General features: G+C 31.7%; 3 protein-coding genes and 1 non-coding gene across 6 annotated transcripts; 2 read left to right on the forward strand and 2 right to left on the reverse strand.

Annotated features, from left to right (window-relative positions):
* The first annotated feature begins 770 nt into the window (after window positions 1–770).
* LOC100817430 (protein REDUCED WALL ACETYLATION 3) lies at window positions 771–8,124 on the forward strand. Its single transcript, XM_006584956.2, has 17 exons — window positions 771–1,137; window positions 1,223–1,280; window positions 1,907–1,998; window positions 2,782–2,919; window positions 3,010–3,066; window positions 3,148–3,220; window positions 3,982–4,140; window positions 4,730–4,879; window positions 4,995–5,250; window positions 5,886–6,001; window positions 6,098–6,184; window positions 6,327–6,415; window positions 6,578–6,640; window positions 6,757–6,813; window positions 7,128–7,224; window positions 7,349–7,507; window positions 7,611–8,124. The coding sequence occupies exons 2-17, from the start codon at window positions 1,248–1,250 to the stop codon at window positions 7,614–7,616; spliced, it is 1,632 nt and encodes a 543-aa protein (XP_006585019.1). The 5' UTR covers window positions 771–1,137; window positions 1,223–1,247; the 3' UTR covers window positions 7,617–8,124.
* Window positions 8,125–9,702: 1,578 nt separating this feature from the next.
* Window positions 9,703–9,774, reverse strand: TRNAK-UUU (transfer RNA lysine (anticodon UUU)). Its single transcript has one exon. It is a non-coding gene; the product is annotated as a tRNA-Lys (tRNA).
* A 2,598-nt stretch (window positions 9,775–12,372) lies between these two features.
* Window positions 12,373–22,419, forward strand: LOC100804775 (probable starch synthase 4, chloroplastic/amyloplastic). Of its 2 annotated transcripts, XM_003531032.5 has the most exons (16): window positions 12,376–12,972; window positions 13,066–13,207; window positions 14,010–14,100; window positions 14,209–15,301; window positions 15,377–15,428; window positions 16,082–16,204; window positions 16,294–16,369; window positions 16,442–16,626; window positions 16,707–16,904; window positions 16,984–17,055; window positions 17,873–18,082; window positions 18,599–18,724; window positions 20,297–20,446; window positions 20,558–20,619; window positions 20,706–20,781; window positions 20,998–22,419. In XM_003531032.5, the coding sequence occupies exons 1-16, from the start codon at window positions 12,833–12,835 to the stop codon at window positions 21,172–21,174; spliced, it is 2,973 nt and encodes a 990-aa protein (XP_003531080.2). In that variant the 5' UTR covers window positions 12,376–12,832; the 3' UTR covers window positions 21,175–22,419. The 2 variants fall into 2 exon arrangements, with proteins under 2 accessions (XP_014634233.1, XP_003531080.2); XM_014778747.3 differs by lacking the exon at window positions 16,984–17,055 and having other exon boundaries at window positions 12,373–12,972.
* LOC100306359 (sm-like protein LSM5) lies at window positions 22,301–24,280 on the reverse strand. Of its 2 annotated transcripts, none has more exons than XM_014778748.2 (5): window positions 24,119–24,280; window positions 23,957–24,020; window positions 23,721–23,844; window positions 22,726–22,798; window positions 22,301–22,614 (listed from the first exon to the last, which is right to left on the reverse strand). In XM_014778748.2, the coding sequence occupies exons 2-5, from the start codon at window positions 23,988–23,990 to the stop codon at window positions 22,540–22,542; spliced, it is 306 nt and encodes a 101-aa protein (XP_014634234.1). In that variant the 5' UTR covers window positions 23,991–24,020; window positions 24,119–24,280; the 3' UTR covers window positions 22,301–22,539. The 2 variants fall into 2 exon arrangements, with proteins under 2 accessions (XP_014634234.1, XP_003531086.1); XM_003531038.5 differs by having other exon boundaries at window positions 22,301–22,562; window positions 24,119–24,279.
* Window positions 24,281–25,989: the final 1,709 nt, after the last annotated feature.

The following is a 25,989-nucleotide window of genomic DNA, read 5'->3' on the forward strand; positions in this document are numbered from 1 at the left end:
ATACTATCAATATATTATAATTAAATTCCCTTACTATTAAAAATTATGTAAAATTATTAAATAATATATGAAACGTATGAAATAAGTCGTACGACTTATGTATCCAAGAAAATTTACGTGATAATAAAGTGTATTAATAAGAGTATACTACTAAAACATATATATTCATAATATTTTTTTTCTTATTACTTGTTTGGATAAGCTTTGATTGAATGCAAAACAAAGAGTGTAATAATACCAAAAATTAAAAAAAGACAAACAGTGTAACTTCTCGAAACACTTTTGCGGTTGGGAAAAGCCAATACACAAACAAGGGAACCATTAATGATATACCAAAGCATTTTTTGGTGTATTATATTATTTTTGGTATAGTATTTTTGGAAAGCTTAAAAAGACTTACCTAAATATTAGGTTATAAACTTGTTTCCTATTTCTAATGCTATTAGCACATTATTCAATTATATATAATTAAATAAAATTATATTTTTAATATTTTTTTTATACACAGATAACATTCCCCCCGCTCTGTTTTTTGTTAATTACTAGTAGTAGTATAGTAGTGTATTTGGTAATAATTGTTATTTTAATGTAATTCTAATTCAGTGTATTTTACGATAAAGACATAGTACTCCAATCCAATTATGGCTGAAACTAATTAAACACTAGTAATGAGTAATGAGAAGGTAATAAAACATTAGTAGTTGGATTGGGAAATAATATTTGCAGTAATGTGTTGGTTAAGTTTGCATTTTATTTGAAGCAAGAGGAAGAAAAGCAAGTGGCAACCAACATTAATGTAAGACACACACACGCACAAGACCTTAGACCATATTCATTCACTCTAATTTCTTCTTCATCTGTCTTGTTTCAAAGGGAAAAATTATAAGAAAAAAGAAATAAAAAAACATAGGCTTTGGTTCTTCTAACTTGTAACTTGTTAAGTTCCAAATCTTCAACCACTGAGAGAGAGACATCCCCTCCGACATTTTCTCTATTCTTCAAGCAAACTCTTCCTTCGTCTCAGATCTCTCTCTCTCTCTCTCTAGGGTTTCCGTTTCTCTTCTGCTATTTATGATCACTCTCTGACGCGCTTCTCCTACCAAATCAAGTGCTTCCGTCTCTTCTCCTTCTTCTCTGGTACGCTTCTTCCGCGATTCCGAATCTTCGATTCCAATGCGCGTCGCTCTTCGCTGATTTCAGATCGCTTTTTTTTTTTTTGCAGATTTGAAGGATTTGTGTGGCTGGAGATGGTGGTTTCGGGGCCGATCACGCCGGGGCAGGTTCGTCATTATCGCCACTGTTGTGATTCTTCGATTCGGTGGCGAAAATTCGAAAATGCGTGTTTTAGTGAATGGAATTGGTTTCAGTTCGTGTGTGGTAGTTCTGAGTGTTGATTTTCGTGATCTGCTTGCATGTTGTGGTGTTGTTTGCAATTTGCATCTGATTCTTCGCAAGTAGTGAGATTGTTCAATCTGGATGTGGATGGTGTGTGGAAGTAAAGGGAATTCGTTTTTTGAGTTGGAATATGAGCAATTGTGTGAGTTGAGTTGCTGAATCTGTTGTTTTTGTTATCTGAAGCAGTTTATATGTTTGGGAGAAAACCGTTTTTCAGTTTAACTTGAATGACAGTAAGATTTGTGAATGTTACGTGCAAGGAAACTGCTATGCTGTCACTCAAATTTTAGCATGTTGACGTGGGGAGTAAGAAAATAAATAGTACTATATAGTTTCCGTTTGTTTCAATGTTGTTTGTTGAAGAATGGTTTTGTTGTTAATGACTCAATTTTGTTACATTATACTGGGATGGGCTTCTTTTTTCTGCTTTTGATTATTGTTGTGAATTAAAATATTTATGCTATTTTTTGAGAGGTCAGTTTTCTGATGGAGCTTTGCTTTATGTCTCCAGGTGTCTTTCTTGCTGGGGGTTATTCCAGTTTTTGTTTCATGGATATATTCAGAGTACTTGGAGTACAAGAAACCCTCATCTCCTCCCAAAGTGTAAGTGTCTTTCATTGTCACTATAAAGCAAATTATATTGACTTCAACTGCTTGGGTTTTTATCAAGTGTTAATGGTGGAATATGTATATCTAGAATTAGTTTCCTCTCTTCTATTTGACCATTTCTTCCTGTAATTGTTTAGACGTAGTTAAGGAGGGTGATAGTGATGGAGAAGGTAAGTAGATAACTATGACATTATAGAAATCTTGTGACGACACTTGATGATATTATAATAATGATGTAATCTTCATTGGTAAAGGGAAAATCTTTAAAATAAGTATTATGTATGGTATTTGGGGATCAATAGTGCTTCAGAAATCAAGTAGCAGCATTAAATCATCAAACAACACCCCACTTTACTTGCAGATCTGAAACTACACCGGGACCTTTATTGTGAACATTTGACAGTACATAAATCAGTGAATGGATACTTCATATTTATATATTTAATAAAATAATTAGATGCTGCCTCTAAACTCTAAAGCTTTGAACTGTTTGGACTTTGGATCCCCCAGTGTTTGTGGTACATGCATGAACACTTAATGTCTCATGTGGATTTGATTCAACTACTTGTGTTGGGCAAAAAAAACTACTATTGAGAATTTGGTACTGGAAAATTGCATTTTGAACATAAACACCTACTAATATGGATGGTATCTTTCCATCTTGAATTTCCTACTCCAAAGTTTAGTTTTTTTTTTTTTTTTAACATATGGAAAGCATAAATTTATTTATCTGCAAATGTTTTCAGACACTTTATAAATTTTCTTTGTTGACTACAGTCATTCAGATGTTTGTCTTGAAGAGTTGGGGAAGGATGCAATTAAGGAAGATGATCGGGCCATTTTGCTGGAATCAGGGCTTACAAGATCAGCATCAGCAAAATTCCATCCATCATCTGTCAAATTGAATTTGATTCGGTCATTTTCTACAATAAATTTTTCATGGGGTTCTTTCTGTTTTCTAGCTTTATCTTTAAAGATCCTTACCTTTTTACTTTCCATTTGTAGGTTTTTGACCATGGATGATTCTTTCTTGTTAGAAAATCGAGCAACTTTGAGGGCAATGTATGTCATCATTTTGTGAATGACCAAATATAATCTGTTCCACTCTCTGAATTCTGAAGATGTATTTACAATTTTTTTCAGGGCTGAATTTGGGCTGATTCTGTTTTATTTCTACATATGTGATCGAACCAACATACTTGGAGATTCCACCAAGGTACTTATATACCACTTATCATGTCTCCACTTGTTTTTGTTTGAGCTACAACTTGAAATATTATTTTGAAGTGAACTGCATAAAGGAACATTTTTTTCTAAGGCATCCTCAGTTTTTCTATGCTTCTTTATAATTATTTGCTTTTTTAGTTTTCACTCATTTTATTGTTATTAATGTTTCTATTTTTCTTTTTAATATGTTATATGTAAATCATATCCTTTTTGAGATGTGACTAGGAATGCCTTCAAACTAACTATACAAGTAATTAAAAAGCATGCTATCTTGCAAAATGTTTCACCTTCAGTATAATTTTCAATTTGGTTGTTTTTACACTTATCATGTTTCACAATGTATGATTTCTTATCTCAATACACTTTTCTGTGGCAATTTGTTTGGCCTATCATTGCTTTTCACATTGTTTGGTGAGATTTATTCTGTGATAGAGGCTTGACTTGGGAAGACATATCTTGTAACATGTGTTACTTGTAGTGTTTTACACTTAGCTTAATTTACAATTCATAACTTCATAGCCCAATGCACTTTTATGAAACAAATTTTTGTTCAATCAATGCTATCTGCTTTGGTTAGACATGTACTATGACACAGGCTTGATTTGTGAATACTTGTTTCTACTTTATCTAAAGATATGTGTTTCACTCTGAAGTAGTGTTCTATATATTTAAATCATTATAGTTATATGATTTCAAACTATTGCCATTTGTAATAATTGTTTGTACTTGCTTGACCATTTTTTTTTACAGAGTTATAGTCGGGATCTTTTCATCTTCCTCTACCTTCTTCTGATTATAGTTTCAGCTTTGAGTTCTTTGAAGAAACATAATGACTCATCAACATTTTCTGGAAAAAATATACTTTACCTTAACCGACATCAAACAGAGGAGTGGAAAGGATGGATGCAGGTGAGCTCTCCTTTCTGGCTGATGTAAATAACTTGTAAACAAAGATGCTATATTTTCTTCTTGCCTCTAAAAAAAAAATATTGTTTCAAAGTATTTACTTGACCCTTTCTTTTTGTTGATATTTTATTTTGGAATACATATTGTTATTCCTGCTGCAACTTGCCTACTTTTTTTGAAAAATTGTAACAACAAAAAAAAGTCTTATCTCACTTGGTAAGATTGACTACATGAATTTGAAGATCTTTTTGGCATAAAACCAATTGACTTTCCACAATCCTACTATCTTCTATTAATCTATGCTTGATTATCTTTTCACATAATTTCATAGTGTGACTTTCAAAGCAATGCGAAAAGGAAACTATGGAAATTGAAGCTATTTGATGTTGTGTGATTGTGATGGAAATTAAGGCTTGTAGTTATTGAAATGAAATTTAAGTCGATGTATCTCTATATAGTAGTATTCTTGTATATTGCTTTCAAGAGGCCATAATTCATTAGAAACTTAGAAACTACATTCTTTCAGTTTTAATTTTGTCTGTTATTTCTAAGTAATGGTTCATCTGTTCAAGCTTTTGTTCCATCTGTTCAGGTCCTCTTTTTAATGTATCATTATTTTGCTGCAACGGAGATATACAATGCAATACGTGTTTTCATTGCTGCATATGTTTGGATGACTGGATTTGGAAACTTCTCCTATTATTATATCAGAAAAGATTTTAGCCTTCCACGTTTTGCTCAGGTAAGAGTCATTGACCTTAAATACCATTTTGCTTTACTTGGTATCCATTGTCTATCCTTTTCCTATTACTCTTTTTGCATAAACAATATACCTAACTCGTTAAAATTTCTTGCAGATGATGTGGCGGCTTAATTTTTTTGTGGCCTTCTGTTGTATTGTGCTTAACAATGACTATATGCTCTACTATATATGCCCAATGCACACGCTTTTCACTTTGATGGTGTATGGAGCATTGGGTATATATAACAAGTATAATGAAGTTCCCTCTGTGATGGCTGCAAAGATTTTGGCATGCTTTCTTGTGGTGATCTTGGTTTGGGAAATCCCTGGATTCTTTGACATATTTTGGAGCCCATTTGCTTTATTTTTGGGTGAGTGATATATTTAACCTGTACTTCTCTGTTATTAGTTTAATTTTTAGTTTATGTTCATTTTGCTGTGACTCTTCTTACCAAAGTACTCACATAACTGAGCTTGCCATCTGGTTTCACTCTACCAACTCACAGCCTTGAACCAGTTTTTTTCATCCCTGGCCACCCAAAGTTGTGGGCTTTGAATTGAATGGTTTTATTGTCCTTAAAATGGTGGAAGCCCTCCTCCTCTTATTAAACAGTAATAACAGCCAGCATGACAATATAATTCTTAAAGCTCATCCCTTCATACAAAACCAGCTTGTACGGTGAAGGCTGCCTAAGCTTTATAAATTAGGCAGTATTTGTAGCCAATGTGGGACTTTTTTTCCCAATAATAATATTTTCAAAATGGCAGTAATATATATATATATATATATATATACATATATATATATATACATATATATATATATTTCTGCTGTAGATACTCTATTTTATCAAAAGAATATATAGACATGCTCTCTCTCTCTCTCTCTTCCCCCTCTAAGTGGATGCTTTTGTATGTTGTCTGTTTGCAATTTTCTAGTTGATTTGCTAATATAAGCTTACATGCTGTTTACTGCAAATGCATAATTGTAATTTTTATGTGGCAGGTTATACTGATCCTGCAAAGCCTGATCTCCCTCGAATGCATGAGTGGCATTTCAGATCTGGGCTTGATCGCTACATCTGGATAATTGGAATGATTTATGCCTACTTTCATCCAAATGTAATCTCCAATACTAGCTTGTGTGGTGGTCATTGGGTATTTTTTTTATAATATTTAGTCCAGCTATTTTAAATTTGAAATATTTCACCATCTCAGGTTGAGAAATGGATGGAAAAATTGGAAGAGAGTGAGATCAAGAGGAGAGCTACCATCAAAACCAGCATTGTTTCTGTTGCATTATTTGTGAGTTACATGTCTTACAATAAGATTATTTGCTAAGATTATTCATGGTTTTCTATTCTCCTTTTATGTTATTACTTCAATATTCTTTGATGTAGACCAAAATGGGTAAACAAGAACATCTCTTTTCATCTTTCTTTTCTAGGTTGGGTACTTGTGGTATGAATACATATACAAGCTGGATAAGGTCTCATACAACAAGCTCCACCCCTACACCTCATGGATTCCAATTACGTGAGTGTTAACTATTTATTTTATTCCTTTTGCTGTTCTTTATTTTTCTTTGTTTCCTTCCTTTAAGCTTGAAAGATAGCAATCCTAGACTAATACATGGAATGCATTTTATATTTTTCTGTTCAGCTCCTTCTATTGATTCTTTTACCTATTATTTTTCAGTGTATACATTTGCTTGAGGAATTTCAGTCAGCGGCTTCGGAATTTCTCTTTAACCCTCTTTGCGTACGTGTTCTTTACCTTAATTATTGAAATTCCATGTTAATTGGTTTTGGATCATTTTGTTTTTATTTGGTGATAAGTATCTTTTTTTTTCTGAATTTCCCCCACTTTTGTATCAGGTGGCTTGGCAAGATTACTTTGGAGACATACATTTCCCAGTTTCATATTTGGTTAAGGTGTGTATGCATACTGAGCCCTTCTCCCCATGTTATACGTCTGAAATACATTAAGATGACTTCATGATGCATTTATACAGTAGTGGCTGTTGTCAGTTATTGTTTGAGAGACTGGAATTGGCATGTATAGATGAACTTTTCAGTATGGATATTGTTCCTTTTGATTGCTGACTTGTTTTGTGCCTTTGTTCTTTCTTTAAATCTTAGTATATTGGATCAAGAACAAAGATAGGAAAAGATTATAATGAAACGAAACGTGCGAACGAACTTCGACTAAGTAAGAGTGTACTTGATAATTTCCTCTTTGCATACAGGTCTAACATGCCAAACGGACAGCCCAAGTGGCTTCTTTCTCTTATCCCGGAGTATCCTATGCTCAACTTCATGCTAACAACTGCTATATACGTCTTTGTAAGGATCTTCTTTCCTTCTTTCATTTGTTTATTTTTCTTATTAATTAATATTCAAGTCTTATGAAAGGCATCATACTAAGTTGCACTTTTTACATGCACTGCTATCTTGACATGGTTTGCAGGTATCTCATCGACTTTTTGAATTAACAAATACACTCAAGACAGTGTTCATACCTACGAAAGACAATCGAAGGCTGCTGCATAATTTTATTACTGGGGTTGTACTTTGCCTTTCTCTGTATTGCATTGCACTTATTCTTCTTCTGATTCCTCATTCAACGGTAAGTCTCTATTTACTATGTGGAGGGTTTGACCTTTTGGTCAAAGATGCCTTCTCATTTTCTTAAATTTTATAATAATCGGAAATATCTTTGATAATGATAGGTTTAAAATTCAAGCCACCAAAGAGAGATTACATAGACAATACCCTTTGAATTGGCTGTGCTAAAAGGAAACTAGGAAATGCGGATTAAAATAAGGGTACATGGAAATGTGGGATCTCTTTTGGAGCAGTGTTTCTATAGTTGTGGGAAGTAGTATCCTCAATGACGGCATCAAATATACGTTGAGTGTTGGTTTGCATTGGAGGTTGGCAGATGAAAAGGGGGATTAACCCCGAAGGATTTTGAACCAATTTTCTATAAATTCATTTGTGCTCTCACACATAAAACGAGAAAAAGGTAGGATCGTCATACAAATCCGTCGTCTTGGCTTCGAAGAAATCCAAGATTCATTTCATTACCCGTTCCTGTTCAATTTTCATTGTCATTTTTTGACTTTTTCGTCTGTGAAGGATAAGGAAATATATGTATATTCATTTATACAATCTTTTACCAGAAACCTGTCATACCCTTGTAACAATAGTTTTGTTTAATGGCTATAAGTGCAAGTAGTGTTACTTTTTTCTTCTGTTTTTTTGGGAGGGGTTGAATAAATCACCAATTTAGTCCTCTAACTCCAAGTATTACTTTCTCTTCTAAATAGCTTTAATGCAATATTGTTAATACTATGTAAGTAATTTCACTTATTTCAGTAATTTCCAAAGTATTGAATTCATTAGTTTAGTTTCTAAGTTGGTTTATTTTATTAATGTTCAGGAACTGAATTAACCGGTTTTCAATATTTAAGGGATTACTTAGCATGGTTTCTAATATTTGGAGGATTATATATATAAACTTTAAGGACCCAATTAAAGGGTTCAACCTTTTTCTTTGTTTGAATTGAGAAAAAATAAGAAATAAAATAAATTTTTCTTTGTATATTTTATTGAGTTGAAAATAAAAATATTTAAATAGAGATTTTTAACCTTACATAAATAACATATAATGTAATATTTTTTTAATAAATAAAGCAAATGCTTAATCACAATTCTACACTTTTCTCATTGCTAACAATACGATCTTCAGGGTAGTGGCCTTCCATTTATTTGAAAGAATAAAAAAAACAAAACTTTTTAAACATTTAAAATACAAAAATTAGTGAAATGCCTTATTGTTCATGTTCTTCCTGCTACAAGTTGTAGCCTTACACAACAAAGCAGGTTAGCAGCACAATTTTACATTTACACACATAAATATATGTAATCACCCAATTGTGTTTTGCACAAGCTCTCCCTCACACTCAATCTTCTTTTCTTTCCCTTCCTCTGAAATTTGTTCACTTTTGACAAGGGTCATGAGTTTCAAGAAGCGCAACTTTGCCTTTTGCCTGATGGGTATGTTTAATATTCAGCTACAATACTAACTAAAAGATACAACATTTAAATAGAAAGTAGAAACCACGAAGTGCGTTTCCCACAATCATGATCTCATTCTTTAGTTCTTATATTCACCTAGACTATTTATGCTTTAGCTATGATTATAGGCTAAAACATTCTTCTTTGTATATTGTATGCAAAATATATGCACACTAAGAGCTTTTGCATGTATAAACAGGAAGAAATCTGGTTATCATTGGATGCCATCAGAGTCTCGAGAGAAGGGTAGCGGCATGCTTTTATCAGAATTCAGGTTCTTAATTGTAGCCAAAACAAGGTGTCATCTAAACATTTCCTTTGAACAAAGTTCAAAAAACTAAATTATTGCACCTCAAAACCCAAAATAACATTTATCTTTGTTTTCTTTAGCCTATTTGAGGCACTAGATTGTTATTTCACTGATGTGTATTCACTGGGGCTATGGTACCATACTGTTTCTACTTCACTCATTAATACCTTACACAAAAAACTCTCAAGTATCTCTTCAATTTCATCCTCACGTAATTTTTTCAAACTGAAACTGCACATTCTACTGAAAACTCATAACCAAAGCCGTGTGATCAGATTCAAATGCTTGGTTGTTGCATTAAATGTGTGTGGATTATTGGCTATTGGTTTCCCTTACATAGCTTGCATTAGCGAAGGCTTTCAAAATGCTTGTGGATATGAAAAATACATAACGTTTCAAATTTTGGTAGTAATATTGAAAAAAATTACTTTCGCCGTCTGTGGGGATCGAACCCACGACCACGTGGTTAAAAGCCACGCGCTCTACCACTGAGCTAAGACGGCCTAGTTGTTATTACTTATTGTATGAAATAATTTGTTCTTGTTTTATGTGTTACACTTTGTCACAAATGCCTATAATTAAATTATACTATTCCAGCACCCATTAAAATGAAATAAAAGGATACTTTTAATTACTTGAGTATAATTTAGAATCTGATATATATATATATATATAGTTAAATAATACTTTTTATTTTGGTTTATTTTAAATAATTTATCATGTTAATAAATATATTTTTTAATTTTTAAGAATATTTTTATTAAAAGGAATGAGATCATTTCAATTGACTTATATTGTAGTTTTTATATTTTTATATTTATAAAAAAAATATCTGATGGGAGTGAAAGTGAAAGCTAGAGAAAATCTTTAGGATTATTGAACATAAAAAAATGGGAAAGGAAAAATTCTAATAAAATAATGAGGAAAAAATTGAAAAGATATGAAGAATTTGTAAAGTAGATAAAGCAAAGTTTTAGAAAACACTACAAAGTAGGAAAATAGAGTGTAGATAGCAAGACCAATAAGCTAACTTATAACTTATTTAACTAACTTAAAATGTTATTTAGAACATCTTCAATTTAAGCAACTCATTTTAAATTATTTATCTTATGCTAATTAATCCTTATAATATTATATCATAGTTAAACAATTCATATATATTTTATTCCAATGGTATACTTTTAAGCAACTTTTGAATTATTCTCTTTAAATGATAAAAAAATATGTTTTTACTCATAAGTAATTTAATATGATATGTAGATCACTTCTAATAATAAAAAGTTAAACAATATCATCTAAAAATAAGCAACTAATTAAGCAACCAACATGATCGATGATCTTAACAAAAAAAAAAACTGTTAATAAAGGTAGTTGTTTTACTAAATTTATGGCATTTTTTGAAATGGTACATGGGTATATCTTGAGACCGATTTAATATTTTAAACTATACTTTCTTAAAGAATGGTATATAGTTTTTCATCTTTAAAATTTGTAGTTTTAATTTTTCCAGTTCCTTATAAATACTTTTTATAATGTATTTTTTCTTTCATCTAAATTATTATTTGTACATACAAATAATTTTAATTAGTTTTAGAATATATTTAAATTTTTCATTTAAATTTAAAATTGCAATGAAATAAATAAGTTAATTGATGTTTTTTTAACGGCAATAAGTTAATTGGTATATATTAATAATTAATGATAATAAATAAATAAGAAGCTATATATTTGACCTATAATAATGAATAGGCTACCATTCGATAAAATACTTTCTTTAATCACTACCATACGATACAAGACTGAATCTGGACTCCACCATATATAGATATTTTTTAATTATGTGTTTTTCTTACAAGTTAATATCTTAGCTAACATCAACATCTCACCATCCTAAAACAAGAAAAAGAAACATCAATATCACACACAACTTATCTCTACGACTCTATGTACTCGAAACAAATTGTTATTAGGATAGTTCACGCATGTAATTAAAGAGTTAAATTTCTTAAACCCATTAAGTTGCATTTTATAGATTGCCTAAGAAAGTAGTTATGCCCGAGTCAACCAACCTCAAGGCTCATTCAAAAATATATCTTTTATATAAATTTGTTTTATTATATGAAAAATTATACATGATAAATATATGACTAACTTAATTAAGTAAATAAACTCAAAAGATTAGTTTGGTGAATTAAGATTGAATTTTTTTATATTATTCAAGTTTAATTTTTGACGAAAATAATTATTGATCAAAATTCAGATTAATTAAAATATCTTTTTCCTATTAAACGGAAGAGTTAAAATAAAAATAAAATAAAAAAGATGATTAACTTAACAGGAGAGAAAATAGAATATTGTGATATTCTCCTCTCATTAAAGTATATAAATATTAGGTCTTATGTATTCTTCTTACATATATATACTAACCTCTTTTAATTGAAAAGTAAACAAAAGAAATGTGAAACTTTTTTTTAAAAAAAAATGTTATCCACCAAACAATGTAGTAGTAATAGGGGTAAAAAGTTAAGTTAAATTACAATATAGTTTTTTTATTCACTCGCCCTAAAATTCAAAGTTTTACTTTTTTTTTCGAATACTAGGTCTGACACCGAGCACGGATTAAAAAAAATATAATCAAAGAATTTATAAAAAAGAAACAAACAAAAATGATTTCTTTTTATTGTCCAGCATACAACAGCCAACACATGATAAAATGCTGAACAAATTTTATAAATATATAAATAAATTACAAGTCATCATAAAATAAAATAAAAATGAGTTCCTTGCTTTTCAAATCAACTTCCTTTTATCGTCCTACATTAAGAAAAAGAAAAAGAAAAGTTCCTTAATCTTTATAATCATGTCAAACTTTGAAAATAGATTTGACGATTCATTTGACGTTTACGGTTAATAATGAAGAGTCATGCTACAATAAGTTCTAGAACATTTCTTGGCCGCAAATTAATAACGCATGATATGATACTAGTTTAATTAATGGAATAATTAAGTACCTCAATTATCTTTATCCGTGGGAAAAGCAAAGGAGAGTGGATCTAGCTAGAAGCATTCCCCAATGTAATAAAACTAATACTAATAACTAATTAATTATTTAATTTAGGTCTGAGTTGCTTCAAATTCAAACATTGCTTCATAACTGGGGTTGACTCAAATGACGTGGCAAACAACTACCCTACACCATCAGGCATCAGCACCTTTCCCTTCGGATAACCAAGATTCCCTGCACTTCGCAATTCCATGTATTCACGCCCTCAATCAATCAAGACCGTTCATAAAGACCCGACAAGCACGAATTCGAGATCTCATCCGTTAGATTTAATCCAACGGTTCTTATTTTCTGACTGTGAACGCCTGAAAAGCAGAGAATCCAGGTCTCAGGAGGCATTTCCTTCCTTTTATTTGCGCTAAGGCCAAACCAAAACAACTGAACTGAAAAACTCGAACAAGAAACCGTTACTCCTCTTTCTTGTTCTTCTTTCTTCTTCTTTTTCTTCTATTTGCGCTAACGCAGTGTTTGGTTGATCAATTTGATTTGAATGAGAAATGGCGTCGAAGCTGAGAACGTGCTTCATGTGCTGGAACCTGAGCGGTTTCAACTGCGTTAACCACCACAACGGCAGAAATAGGGTAGTGCGAGTTTCGTTTCCAGCTTCTTGCGAAATGCGACACCGCGCCACCTTCAGGTTTGATAATCGTCCTCTCTTAATCTTACTCCACGCTTTGTTGGAATTGAAGGTTTGAAATTCAATGCGTAGTTGCATTATTGTATGTGGCAGTTCACAGCATAAGAGACAACAGATCAAGCCTTCCGCAGAGGGAGGTCTCCGTCAGAATCAAGATGAAGAAGACGATGCTGCCGAGGTTTCGTTGAACAACGATGATTCTGTGGAGAATTTGAATGACGCAACCGCGCCTTTGGTATCTTCTCCTTTCTATGCATGATTTTTCTAAAGAAAAAGAAAATACATTAGGAAGGAGAATCAGAGATGTGTTAATCGATGATATGATAGAATTTCTCTCTAATCAAATGTTCTGAAGTTATTAACAGTGGTACAGAAATTTAGCCTCCTTGAATGTTTTCTTTGAACTTCTTCAACTAGATTGTTCCACTTTCTAAAGGAAAGGTTAGTATCTGAATTTTTACAATGCATGCATAGAAAATAAATATCAGGGAAGAGAGCAGAGTGATATACCTAAGAAACAGCGATGATAAATTAACAAAATGGAAGACTAGATGTTTGGTTGGAGGAAGTTTTAGTCCATATAGGTTTCTCAAGAAGGGAACATTGATGATTGAGGGATGACATTTGAAACTGAAAAAAAGGACTTACAAGAAAGCTTGCCTGAAGAATCCAAACTCCAAATTTTGCTACTTGAATGATTAGGAAAAAGAATAAAGAATTGATAAATGTAGTCTTGTACACAAATCATCACTATAGGGTACCCATATCATGAATCTCAACCATTTTTTCCTTGTTAGACGTGGACCTATGTATTTCTTTTCTATCTTAATATTACAATATGATGTGCAAAATGTCAAACATGAGTCCTTTAGTAACACACATTACTCACTGCAAATTTTGTTGCATGGTCTTCTCAGTATAATAGGCTGGATAGACCAGTCATTTTGTTACATGGACATACTTAGCAAGGAAAATTGGAGAGGTTAAAACTACTTTTTTTATTACAAGTCACAACTAATCATTTAATTATGAAATAGGCCATAAACATAAATGGAGCAGAGCAGGCTGAACAGTTATCTGGTAGGCAACTTGAGGATTTGCTGGGAATGATAAAAAATGCAGAGAAAAGTAAGATATCTTTCTGGAATACTAACCAATTTCTTTTTCAAATATCCGTATTTTTTGTTCAATATTGTGTTACCTATTATTATTAAGAATTTTATATTCTTCATGCAGACATTCTTCTTTTAAACGAGGCTAGAGTTCGTTCACTTGAAGATCTTGAAAAGATTCTTGCAGAAAAGGAAGCATTGCAAGGAGAAATTAATGTCTTAGAGACGAGGTTGGCTGAGACTGATGCACAGATTAAAGTTGCCAACCAGGAAAAGATACATGTGGAGCTCTTGGAGGGGCAGTTAGAGAAACTGCGTAATGAGTTGGCCCAAAAGGAAAGTACTGAAGGAAAATATTCTGAATTGCATGACCTTCAAAATGGAGGTTTGAGTGATGCAAACCCTCTAAGTCATAATGATAGCATTCATTCCCTAACTGAGGAGCTTAATTCATTAAGAGCAGAAAATGCCTCTTTGAAGAATACTATAGAATCATTTAAAACACAGCTTAGTGATACCAAGAATAATGATGAACGTTTGGTGGCATTGGAAAAGGAACGGTCCTCTTTGGAATCAGCCCTAAAAGACTTGGAATCGAAACTATCAATCTCTCAGGATGATGTATCAAAAATTTCTACGCTTACAGTTGAATACAAGGATTTGTGGGATAAGGTTGAAAATTTGCAATCATTGCTAGATAAAGCAACCAAACAAGCTGATCAAGCTGTTATTGTGCTGCAACAAAACCAGGATCTTCGAAGGAAGGTTGATAAATTGGAAGAATCTCTTGAAGAAGCTAATATCTATAAGCTATCATCTGATAAACTGCAAAAATATAGTGAACTAATGCAACAAAAGTTAAAACTATTGGAGGACCGTCTTCAAAAAACAGATGAAGAGATAAATTCTTATGTTCAGCTATATCAGCAGTCAGTGAAGGAATTTCAAGATACACTTGATACTCTGAAAGAAGAAAGCAAGAAAGGGAATTTAGAAGAACCGGTGGAAGATATGCCATGGGAATTTTGGAGTCAACTGTTACTTCTAATTGATGGTTGGAAACTAGAAAAGAAAATATCAGTAGATGATGCAAGTCTTTTGCGGGAAAAGGTGTGGAAGAGAGACAGGCGTATTATTGATACATATATAGCTTGCAAAAAACAGAGTGAACAGGAGGCTATTTCTGCGTTTCTTGGGCTTTTATCATCTGCAACAAGGTATTAATTTTTAATGCTAAATTGCAATTTGTATATCTTTCACTGTCTTATGTATCCTTTATTTTTTATCTTTAGTCCTGGATTACATGTGATTCATATTGCAGCAGAGATGGCACCAGTAGCTAAGGTGCACTCATTGTATCCCTATGCTTTATTCTTGTTAACTCATTTCATCTTATCCCTATGTTTTATTCTTGTGAACTCATTCTATCTTAACCTGTACCTTTTTATTTTTTGCTCCATGGATGTTTAAGCTCTTAACATTTAAGTATCTTGATCTATTTGAAATATGTATGCTGCTTTGAGTGCATAGGTAGCCGTATGTGATTATCTGACATTTGTATTTCCTTGTTAGTATGCAGAGTTTTCCTTGTAGATACTTGATTTGTATCTGTAGAAGTGGTGCTATATTTTCAGTGCATGAAGCATCTTTGACTATCCTGTCAGCCCAAGATATTAGTTCCTGAATTATTGATTCCTAAATGTCATAATATCATGTCATAACATCCTGATTATCCTGTCAGTCCAAGATATTAGTTCTATTGCTGCATTTATTCTCAGATGGGCTAGTTGTTTTGGCAGCAGTAGAGTTTTTGTCCTGATGGAATCTGTAATAGTATTCCCTCTAACTCAAATTTAGCATGATTAAGAAGCTCTCTGTTTGATTATTTCATTTTATACCTTTCCATTTTGTTTCTCCTAGGATGATGCCAGATCTTCTGGTTTCAGCTAATCTGTTTTTTGCATTACATACTAACATTTAAGTTGATTCTGTGACAGGTTGGTGGTTTGGGGGATGTTGTCAGTGGTCTAGGTAAAGCACTGCAAAAGAAAGGACACCTTGTTGAAATTGTGCTTCCCAAATATGATTGTATGCAATATGACCGTGTCTGTGACTTACGGGTATGCTATTTTACTAAGAATCAAACATGTGGATCCAGTCATGGTACTTGGTATCTTGCACTACCATAATAGTTGGATTATTCTTTCAGGCTTTGGATGTGCTGATAGATTCATACTTTGATCGTCAATTATACAAAAATAAAATCTGGGTTGGCACTGTTGAAGGTCAACAATTAAATATTTCCATTTTAGTTGAGTGTCTTTATATGGTTTAGTAACTTCGCATTGACTATGCAGGCCTTCCTGTTTATTTCATTGAGCCCCATCATCCTGATAAGTTCTTCTGGAGAGGAGAATTTTATGGCGAGCGTGATGATTTCAGACGATTTTCATTTTTTAGCCGTGCAGCTCTTGAGTTTCTTCTTCGAGCTGGCAAGAAGCCAGATATCATTCATTGCCATGATTGGCAGACAGCATTCATTGTATGAGCTATCTAATTCTTTCTAGCAAATTTTTGCTCTCTGAGTAACTTATAAAATTGCATTTTGTGTTTCTTTGCTAGGCTCCTCTGTACTGGGAAATATTTGCCCCAAAAAAAGGATTAAATTCAGCTAGGATATGCTTTACATGCCACAACTTTGAGTATCAAGGAACTGCAGCAGCTTCAGAGTTAGAATCATGTGGTCTTGAAAGCCACCGTCTAAACAGAAAAGATAGAATGCAGGACAACTCATCACATGATAGAGTTAATTCTGTCAAGGTATGGTAATAAAGTTATTATCTATCATATTATATATCATCAGCAAATATAAGCAATAGTTTTTCCTTCCAATGGTCAGGGTGGAATTGTTTTCTCAAACATTGTGACAACAGTTTCACCTACTTACGCCCAAGAAGTGAGAACTGAAGAGGTATGGTTTATTTCTTGTTCTTGTGCATATTATGTATTTTCTGGTTTATCAAAATATCCTTTTCTTTAATTAATTAATATGGATTATAAGGCAATAACACATATTGGCAGAAGCATTAGACCAAATAGGAATAACATTTATAACTGTCTATTTTATTCTCCTTTCTACGTAGAACTGAGTTGGATTGTTAGAGATATAAACCATTCAGATGCCTCCGTGTAAAGGTTTTTAGGAGAGTTGGTCCTTGACATGGTATTTGTGTCTTTATGAGCAAGTGGTTAAGAATTTGATTTTTGCTGCTTCTATCTTTCCAATCAAACAATAGTTCAGTACTTTTTCTTATTTTTTCTTTTAATAAAAAAAAAACTGTACAGGGTTGAGGGGGCTTGTGCTTTGTTCATGTTTCAAGCCCAAATGGCTTTCAAATGAGAGTTTATATTTAAAACCATTCGCATGCTCCACCTAACAACGTAAGCTTTCCAAAGATTTGGTTCTTGACAAGAATATAAAGGGCTCTGCTTCTAATAATAATAAAGGATTCTTGCCTATGTCTTTGTGTCATTATTTGGAATTTGATATTGTCACATGTATATGAAAGAAAGAAGATATCTTATTTGATTTGCAAATTGGCATTGCTTAGAAATTATTTGCAGTTGATTTTTTGATTTGGCTGGTTATCTACATACTAAAAAATAATGGAGACACATACAATTCATTCTCAATGTTCTTAAACTTTAAACTATTGCTCAAGCACTCTTCCTAACTTTTCAATCTTAAAAAGTTGTTCCAATGAATGATATTATTGTACAAAATGCAGGGAGGACGTGGTCTCCATTCAACACTCTCTGTCCACTCCAAAAAGTTAATTGGTATTATTAATGGTATTGATACTGATGCATGGAATCCTGCCACCGATGCATTTCTTCCAGTCCAGTACAATGCAACCGATCTTCAAGGAAAAGCAGAGAATAAGCAAGCCTTGGGAAGGAACCTAGGTCTTTCATCTACAGATGTTAGGAGACCTTTGGTAAATATATATATGCTAAATTTAAAGAATTTATTTATAGAACCTAGCTCTTCTCCTCTCTCTCTCTCTTGAAATTGAAAACATTTTCTATCAGTCACTAGTCTTAAAGATTCCTACTTCATTAGTTCATCTTTTAATTTTCCTTATTTTCCAGAATGATAAGTCTAAGGCTAACTGCACTTGTGTGCTTTATGTAACATTTGAGATGAATATACCAAGACTCTTTCAAATAGCTTTATCTTGTGAAATCTATCTATAAAAATTATTCAGTGATTTACAGTTGAGAGGAATGGTTAATTTATCTTCAGTAGAAATACGGTTTCTGTACCTGCCTTTATTCTTTATGGTGTCATTTTATGCTTGCTTTGTCGGTATCTTTCAGCATATGGAGAATGAATGCTCTTTATATTGAAATTTCAAATTATCTATTACTCATTTAATTATTATAATTTATGACTTATTCTTAGAATTGAAGATGCTTTATTGATTCAATTTTTCTATTCTCTTCTTTGATAGGTTGGCTGTATAACAAGATTGGTTCCACAAAAAGGTGTTCATCTTATTAGACATGCAATATACCTAACATTGGAATTGGGAGGACAATTTGTTCTACTGGGTTCCAGTCCCGTGCCACACATTCAGGTCGTATTTTCTTTCCTTGTGGCTGAAATTTATAGGTATTATATTGTTTTAAGAAAGGAGACAGATCAAACAATGCCAACTCACATGCAATATAGGTGGAATTTATTCTCAACAAAAAAAGAAAATAGATTTTACAATAGGCATATGTTTCAGTGAAATGAAATAATCTCAGTTGACCCAGTGTTGGGGAAACAAAACAAAAAGGAGAGACAGGTAGCAATGTTATTCATATTTTTATTGTTTGGCTTATATCTTAGATAAGTCCTAATACTGTCTTAGAATTTGGAATTAAAGCCTAACTCAACCTCACAAAATTGGTTTGTAAGGCGAGGACTGCCTAAGTTTTATAAAGACTACATTGGTTATAACTCTAGGTAATGTAAAATCTCCATGAAATGCATTACTATTTATTATTCCAATGGATGTACCTAAAAGATATTTTATAATTGCAGATTAATTTGTATTACTCTGTGTTCTGAAGATTAGACTTGCTAGTCCGACCGGATAACCAATGAACCAGTTTAGTTTGGTCCAAATAAACTACAATTCCGAACTTGAGAAAAATTGGTCAAAGGACTGGAAAACCAGCAAAAAAATTGTTCACAGTGGGCCAATGAAAAATGGTTAATATGAGATTGTTTTGATTTTTTTCTTAAAAAATGAAAGATAAATTTTAAGTATTTGTCATTTATTTTTCTAGATGTAAATTTTTTATTGTTAATGGACATTATTGTGTATTATTGAAACTTAGACCTAAGTATTATGATATATTTGACTTAGACTTTTGTCAGTACTGTGAATGTTAACAACCTATAAAATGGTGTTTTATTTTTAAACGTAAGTGTTATAAAGTTATGATATTATGTTTCTTTAGTATTAATTTATGGATTATTTAATTATTATTACTTTATTAATACCGATTAGACTATGATTGAAACCTTGAGCTAGTGCCTTGACCACGGTTTAATTCATGACATACAGCAGATAAAATGATCTATTTGCTTTTCATCCTCTAATATTTATAATATTGATACAGTACAATTCATACACTGAATGCTTAATTAAATTGACCATGTCATCAAGCTAATGCCAATGTCGCATATACCAATTTTTATGAATTTTTTGCATCAGATGTCATTGGGATTGCCATTTCTTCTGGAATAACTCTGTAACTATATCTAATATCAAATCATGGGATAGGATTATATATGACAGAATATAATTAAATGTGAAGTTGGAAATCATCATGTTGCAACCCATTCCTACAGTTTCGAATTTGGCATACATTGACCTGTACTGTGATCTAAGTCGTAGCATACTTGGATCATAAACATACATAACTTAGGCTTGAATGGTTTTAGAGAGAACTTACTTATAACACTCATATATGTTGTTATTGATTAATGTGGGTGAGAGAAAGCCAAATTATTTGAAAAGGAAGATTATTGAATTCTTTTTTTAAGAAAATAAGTTTTAGATATAGGCTGTTAAGGTTGAAATTTAATTTTTCTTTGACATGCTAATTCATTCCCCTATTTTTTGTCAACTGATTGCCACTTTTCTCTTCTCTAGAAAGAATTTGAGGGAATTGCCAACCACTTTCAGAATCATGATCACATAAGGTTGATATTGAAGTATGATGAATCTCTCTCCCATGCCATTTATGCGGCGTCCGACATGTTCATCATTCCATCAATCTTTGAACCTTGTGGCCTAACACAGGTAATGGTCAAAATGGATGTTCATGCATTTCAAATATTGAGAAATCTGCAGAAATTGACTTTATAGAATACTATGATTAAAGCAAATATATGCTCGATTCTTTCCCTGCAGATGATATCAATGAGATATGGCGCCATACCTATTGTCAGAAAAACTGGTGGCCTAAACGACAGGTTAACATAGCATGCATGATATTGGCATGAAAGCAAGCATAATTCTTATTTTCCAAAGAATAACTAAGTTATGTCTCATTTTGTAGTGTTTTTGATGTTGATGATGATACAATACCTTCACAGTTTCGAAATGGGTTTACATTCGTGAATGCCGATGAACAGGTATCAAACAGTAAAATATCACATGTTATTACAGTCCTACATCACAGATGCTGGCATGTTATTTAGAATATAGTCGATTATACAAATCATGTCACCATTGATTTCACTTCACCTGTTTTAACTCTAACCCTAACTTTCAGCATTCTCATTTACTAGAGAAACATTATTTTATGCTGTTCATTGTTCTGGTCAACTCTAATGATACAATTTTGACAGGGATTAAACGGTGCTCTGGTACGGGCATTTAATCTCTTCAACAACAATCCTGAGGGTTGGAAGCAACTTGTTCAGAAGGACATGAACATAGATTTCAGCTGGGAAACATCATCAGCACAATATGAGGAGCTCTACCTAAAGTCTGTGGCTAGAGCAAAGGCAGCAAAAGGTGCTTAATTGAGCAAAGAAGGCCTTCCCTGTGCAATTGTTCAATTTTTAACTGAGCATACCAGCCATTCAAGAACATCTCAGATTGGGAATAAATTTAATAAAAAAAAATATTAAATGCGACATGGCTGCTGAAAGTATGCTGCAAGTTCCATGCCTCATCACCCAGTTACTCCTTTTTTCCATTTGAACGGGGGTTTGATCATGGAAGCAATCTTTCCTTATACTTTGATGAATTCTAGGTGATATTTCAACTTTACTATGCCTTGCAACATTGTGTAGTTCTTTTTTTCTATTATTTTACCCTCGTTTCTTATTCTTTTAATATTTCAACAGCATACAAAGGTAGGTCATACATGTAAATCGTTACAGCTTAGTTCCCTACAAAAAAAATGTTACATTTTAATCAAATCAAATATTAAAGAAAAAATTGTTCACTACTTTTAGCATTTTTCCTTCCCGCAGGATATTATTATATCTCTTGGTTCTTTTTCTGTGGTTTGGAGAAGTGCGTGAAAGCTTGTTATCTTGCCGACTAACGCTCACATTTGTTACGACTTTCAAAAGAGGAAACGTCAATCCAAAAGATTAGTCTCATGGATTAAGTACTATATTAAATTACTTATTCTACTCAACATACGATTCACAAAATTGTCAATCCCTTTAAAAGTCAACATTCTCATTGGCTTCACTTTATCAACACTGACCTAATGATAATTTTCTTTTCTTACATTAACGGTTTCACTAATTCAGTACATTATACTTTTAGCCTATTGGTCTTTTTTTTCGTCTCAATGAAAACACCAGTAATCTTTTTTTTTTTTTTTGGTCAGTTATTTTTTACTATTGAAGAAATGAAGAATTCAAAGAAGTTACACAAAAATATAACGATTTTTAATTCAAAAGTTAGCCAAAATTGATTGGAAAATAATAAAATGCAGCTATAAATAGATAATGAATTAAGAAATATGTACATCCTAATTTTATATAAAATAACACTATTTAGTGTGTGTATATATTAAACAACCTGTTTACAGCACGAAAAAGATAGCTGGCTGTGTATAATTGACTCAATCAGTTCATACAGAGTGAAAGCTGATAGAAACGGAGGTAAGAACAGGTAAGAACAAGTATATAAAGGCGCACAAAATTAATTGCCATAATTAGTAGCATTACTTGTTACACTGGACAATCCACAGTTCAACATGATGGTAAAAGTTGAATAAGCATTACACTACAACCATATCATAAAAACAAACATAAGAAAGTAAAAACCTAGTGGTCTCAGAATCCTCGTTAAAATATAGGAATTACGTGCCTAGAGCAACATTGGTGAGTTAATATTGGTAACCAAGTAGCACTGTTCATTCTGACTCAGGAGAACCACCAGGGACCAACTGCATGAAGCCAGATAATTGCTAGTATCAGTATAACACTTGCGAGGAACAACTGAAATTCATGTTAGATTATTGTCAACTCTTTCTAAAGTTGCCAAATCAAATGATTTATTAATAATCCAATGATTTCAAATAAAAAGAAAATAATTGAATATTGACTTACAATGGCAATGTTGTTTCCATTGAGTAAAATCTGATCAAGCTTGGTTATCCGTCTCCCTTCAGCAGTGATCTCACTGTTGTATGAATATAGCAAACAAAAATCAATTTATTACATGCCCAACGCATCCGCATGTATGTGCATACAAAAATATACAAATCAGACAATCAAAAAGGCTAACACAAATCATGCAGAGCCAGACACAAAAGCTATGGCAACTATAAAATGTCCTCCGAAAGTACAACTTCAAATAATTAAGTTGATAATCAGAAAGGCTGCAAAGTTCCTCCAACAAATTTACACCAGATATTTCAGGCTTCTTAAACCAAGAAGAAAGAGCTCACTGGGACAGCTAAATAAGGTTTATGTATGCTCCACAAGAGCAGAAATATAATATAAGAAATTGATAAAGAAAAGCAGCTCAATCATAGTCTAGGTTAAACCATTATATTTGCAGCCTTTATATTTCTCAGTAACTTCATAATGACAAAACTGCTAAAACTATTTTTTTTTTTAAATGGAATTCCGAAAACACAAATGGAAAATGAAGATACAACAATCTTTGAACCAGTAATTGCTCCTACACAACACCAATTTAAAGTAGAGATTAGAGATATAAACACTTTCTTCAAAATAGTTGAGGGAAAAAATAAAACAGAACCATAAACTATCGAAATATGACAATATAAAAACTCCAGTTAGAAGGATATTTTAAAAAGCAGGGAGAACCATATTCATTCATAAAACAATTCCATCCCAGAAAGTTTAACAAGCAAAACCAAACAGCAATCTAAAGGAGTTTCCTCTTGAGTAAAACCCTAATACATGATTGTAAATCTTGCAACTGACTGGCCCTATTCTGTTCCATTTTATAATTGTCCTTTTACCCAATAGACACATCATTTACAGAATTACAGAGAAACAGGCAGATGTACAAAAAATCCAATAACAGAACAAGAAGAAGAGTAACAAGTGGCAGTGCAGGTAGTATAACTTACTATTCAGTAACATCTTCAAGGACCATGTTGACATAAACATCAAAGCCTCTAAGAGTACCAACAAGCTCCTTGTCACCCTTCATTATCACCCAAATTTTCGAACCTATACACCGGTCAATCAACTCTGCAATTTTCCACCACAAAATCACATATTCTCTTCAACACACTTCAATGCTACATTGAATTCACTCATTACCAACAAAAATAAAACAAACAATAATAATGAAATCAGAAACCTGATGGGAGAAGCTGTGACGGATTGTTGGCCATGGAAAATCAATTGCCGAATTTCTCAAAAACCTGTGGAGGATACACAAAATCAAATAATAAGGAGTTAGGGGTTTTTATTTATCCCACGTAAATGTTGCAAACAATAAATTTTTTTTATCAGAACTTACAAGTTTGGTTCGGAAGAAACCGAATTGGTATCTGAATCTGAGAGAAGAAGCGAGATTGGAGATGCAATGACCGACAGAGAAGCTTGACCTAGCAGCGGTGGTGAGGTTTGATTTCAATCAATTTGAGTCCCCCACAATTTTCATTTCAAAATTTGCCAATAAAAGATCATTCACTTTTAAAAATAAATTTTAATCATTAACAATCTTTTTAAAATATTAAATTTAAATTTAGAAATAGAAACAAAATAAGATAGATAAAAGGTATAGTTAGTTAACAAAATAAAAATACAAATAAATATAAAATAATAGTTTGAGATGGTTGAGTAAAAAAAATTATGGTTGAAAGGGTACTGTATAAAATGTACATTTAAAAAGTATCAAGGATGACTAATTAAGAGATAAAATTTATATATTTAAATTTATAATAGAGGAGTGGATAAAAATTTATTATTAAAATAATAAGTATTTGAAATATGAGTGTTTATTATTAATGTGTATTCTCACGGTTTAAAATATTTTAATTAAAATAACTTTTTTGAACGCTCTAATTACAATTATATTAAAGGACGGAAATGTTACAATTTTAATATTTTATTTGTATTCTTCTTCTTTTATTTTTTTCTAAAAATTTCTAATTTTACCATTACTATATATTTTTTTAAAAAGGGCATAATATTTTTAATTATTTTTTATATATTAAATGCATCATTTAAAAAAAACTGCAAAATGATAATAAAATAAAATACTTAGTTTTTATTTACACAAAAAATATTAAAAATTAAATTAACATAATTTGATTGAAAAAATATATTCAATAGTATGTCCAATAAATAAATATTTACTTGATAAATCTATTGCAAAAATAAAAGTTAAGAAAACAAAATTAGTTAGAAATTACTGAATATGACCTTAGTAATAAAATAAAACAAAATATAGTATAGCAAAATAAAGATCATTAAGAAAATATAAAAACCAAATTAACATGTTCTTTAATTATGAAATTTAGATAAATAAAAGGCGTTTACAAGTTACTTGTATTACTTAAAAAAAATAGAAAAGGTTTTTTTAATGATGTCACTAACACAAAGTATTATCAATTTGTACAGTAACTAATATTTGTCGAATAATTTATTTAATCATTTTTAATAAAATTTTCTCTTTCAATTACTTTTTTTTTTATTAACAAGGACTTAGAACTCACAATTTTAATTAAAGAGACTAAGTTCAGTTTCACTATAACTAATAAGCTTGTTGATAAATTGAGGTTAGTGATTAATACAATAGTGTAATAAAAGAGGAGACCATTTTTTTACACAATTATTAAAATATCTAACTTCTAATAAATAATAGGTTTGATAAAAATATTTTTTTACTAATTCTATGTGTAAAACTAGAGATAAGACCCATTACTAGAAAAAATTAATTCAAAAACCTATTTTCCTTATTCATTTTATTAGTATTTTTTATTTTTCTTTCATATACACATAAAAGGGTCTCAAGGGAGGAAGGCCAAACCTATGGGTATCAAAGTAAGTTCTAACATGGTGAGTCAACCTAGTTCATTACGAGTTTAGGCTTGGCCAAGCTCAAAAAATCTAAAATTTCATAACACTTGCGGAAACTTAACTCGATTCACTTAGCTTGGGAATCACACGATTTTGAGCTAGGTTGATCAACTTAAAAATATAATAATATTATTTACTAAAATATAGTAGAGTAATAGTAGTGAAAATAACATTGGTCCGTTCTATCCCATTGGTCTTTCCCTCTCTCGATCTCTTGGCCTTTTGACCAAAAGGGGGTAATATTTTAAAAATTTACCAAATGGGGGTACTTTTTCAATTAATTATCATTTAAGGGTAAGTCATAAT

The sequence above is a fragment of the Glycine max genome, chromosome 8, assembly GCF_000004515.6.
Source record: "Glycine max cultivar Williams 82 chromosome 8, Glycine_max_v4.0, whole genome shotgun sequence".
NCBI classification, from domain to species: Eukaryota; Viridiplantae; Streptophyta; class Magnoliopsida; order Fabales; family Fabaceae; genus Glycine; species Glycine max.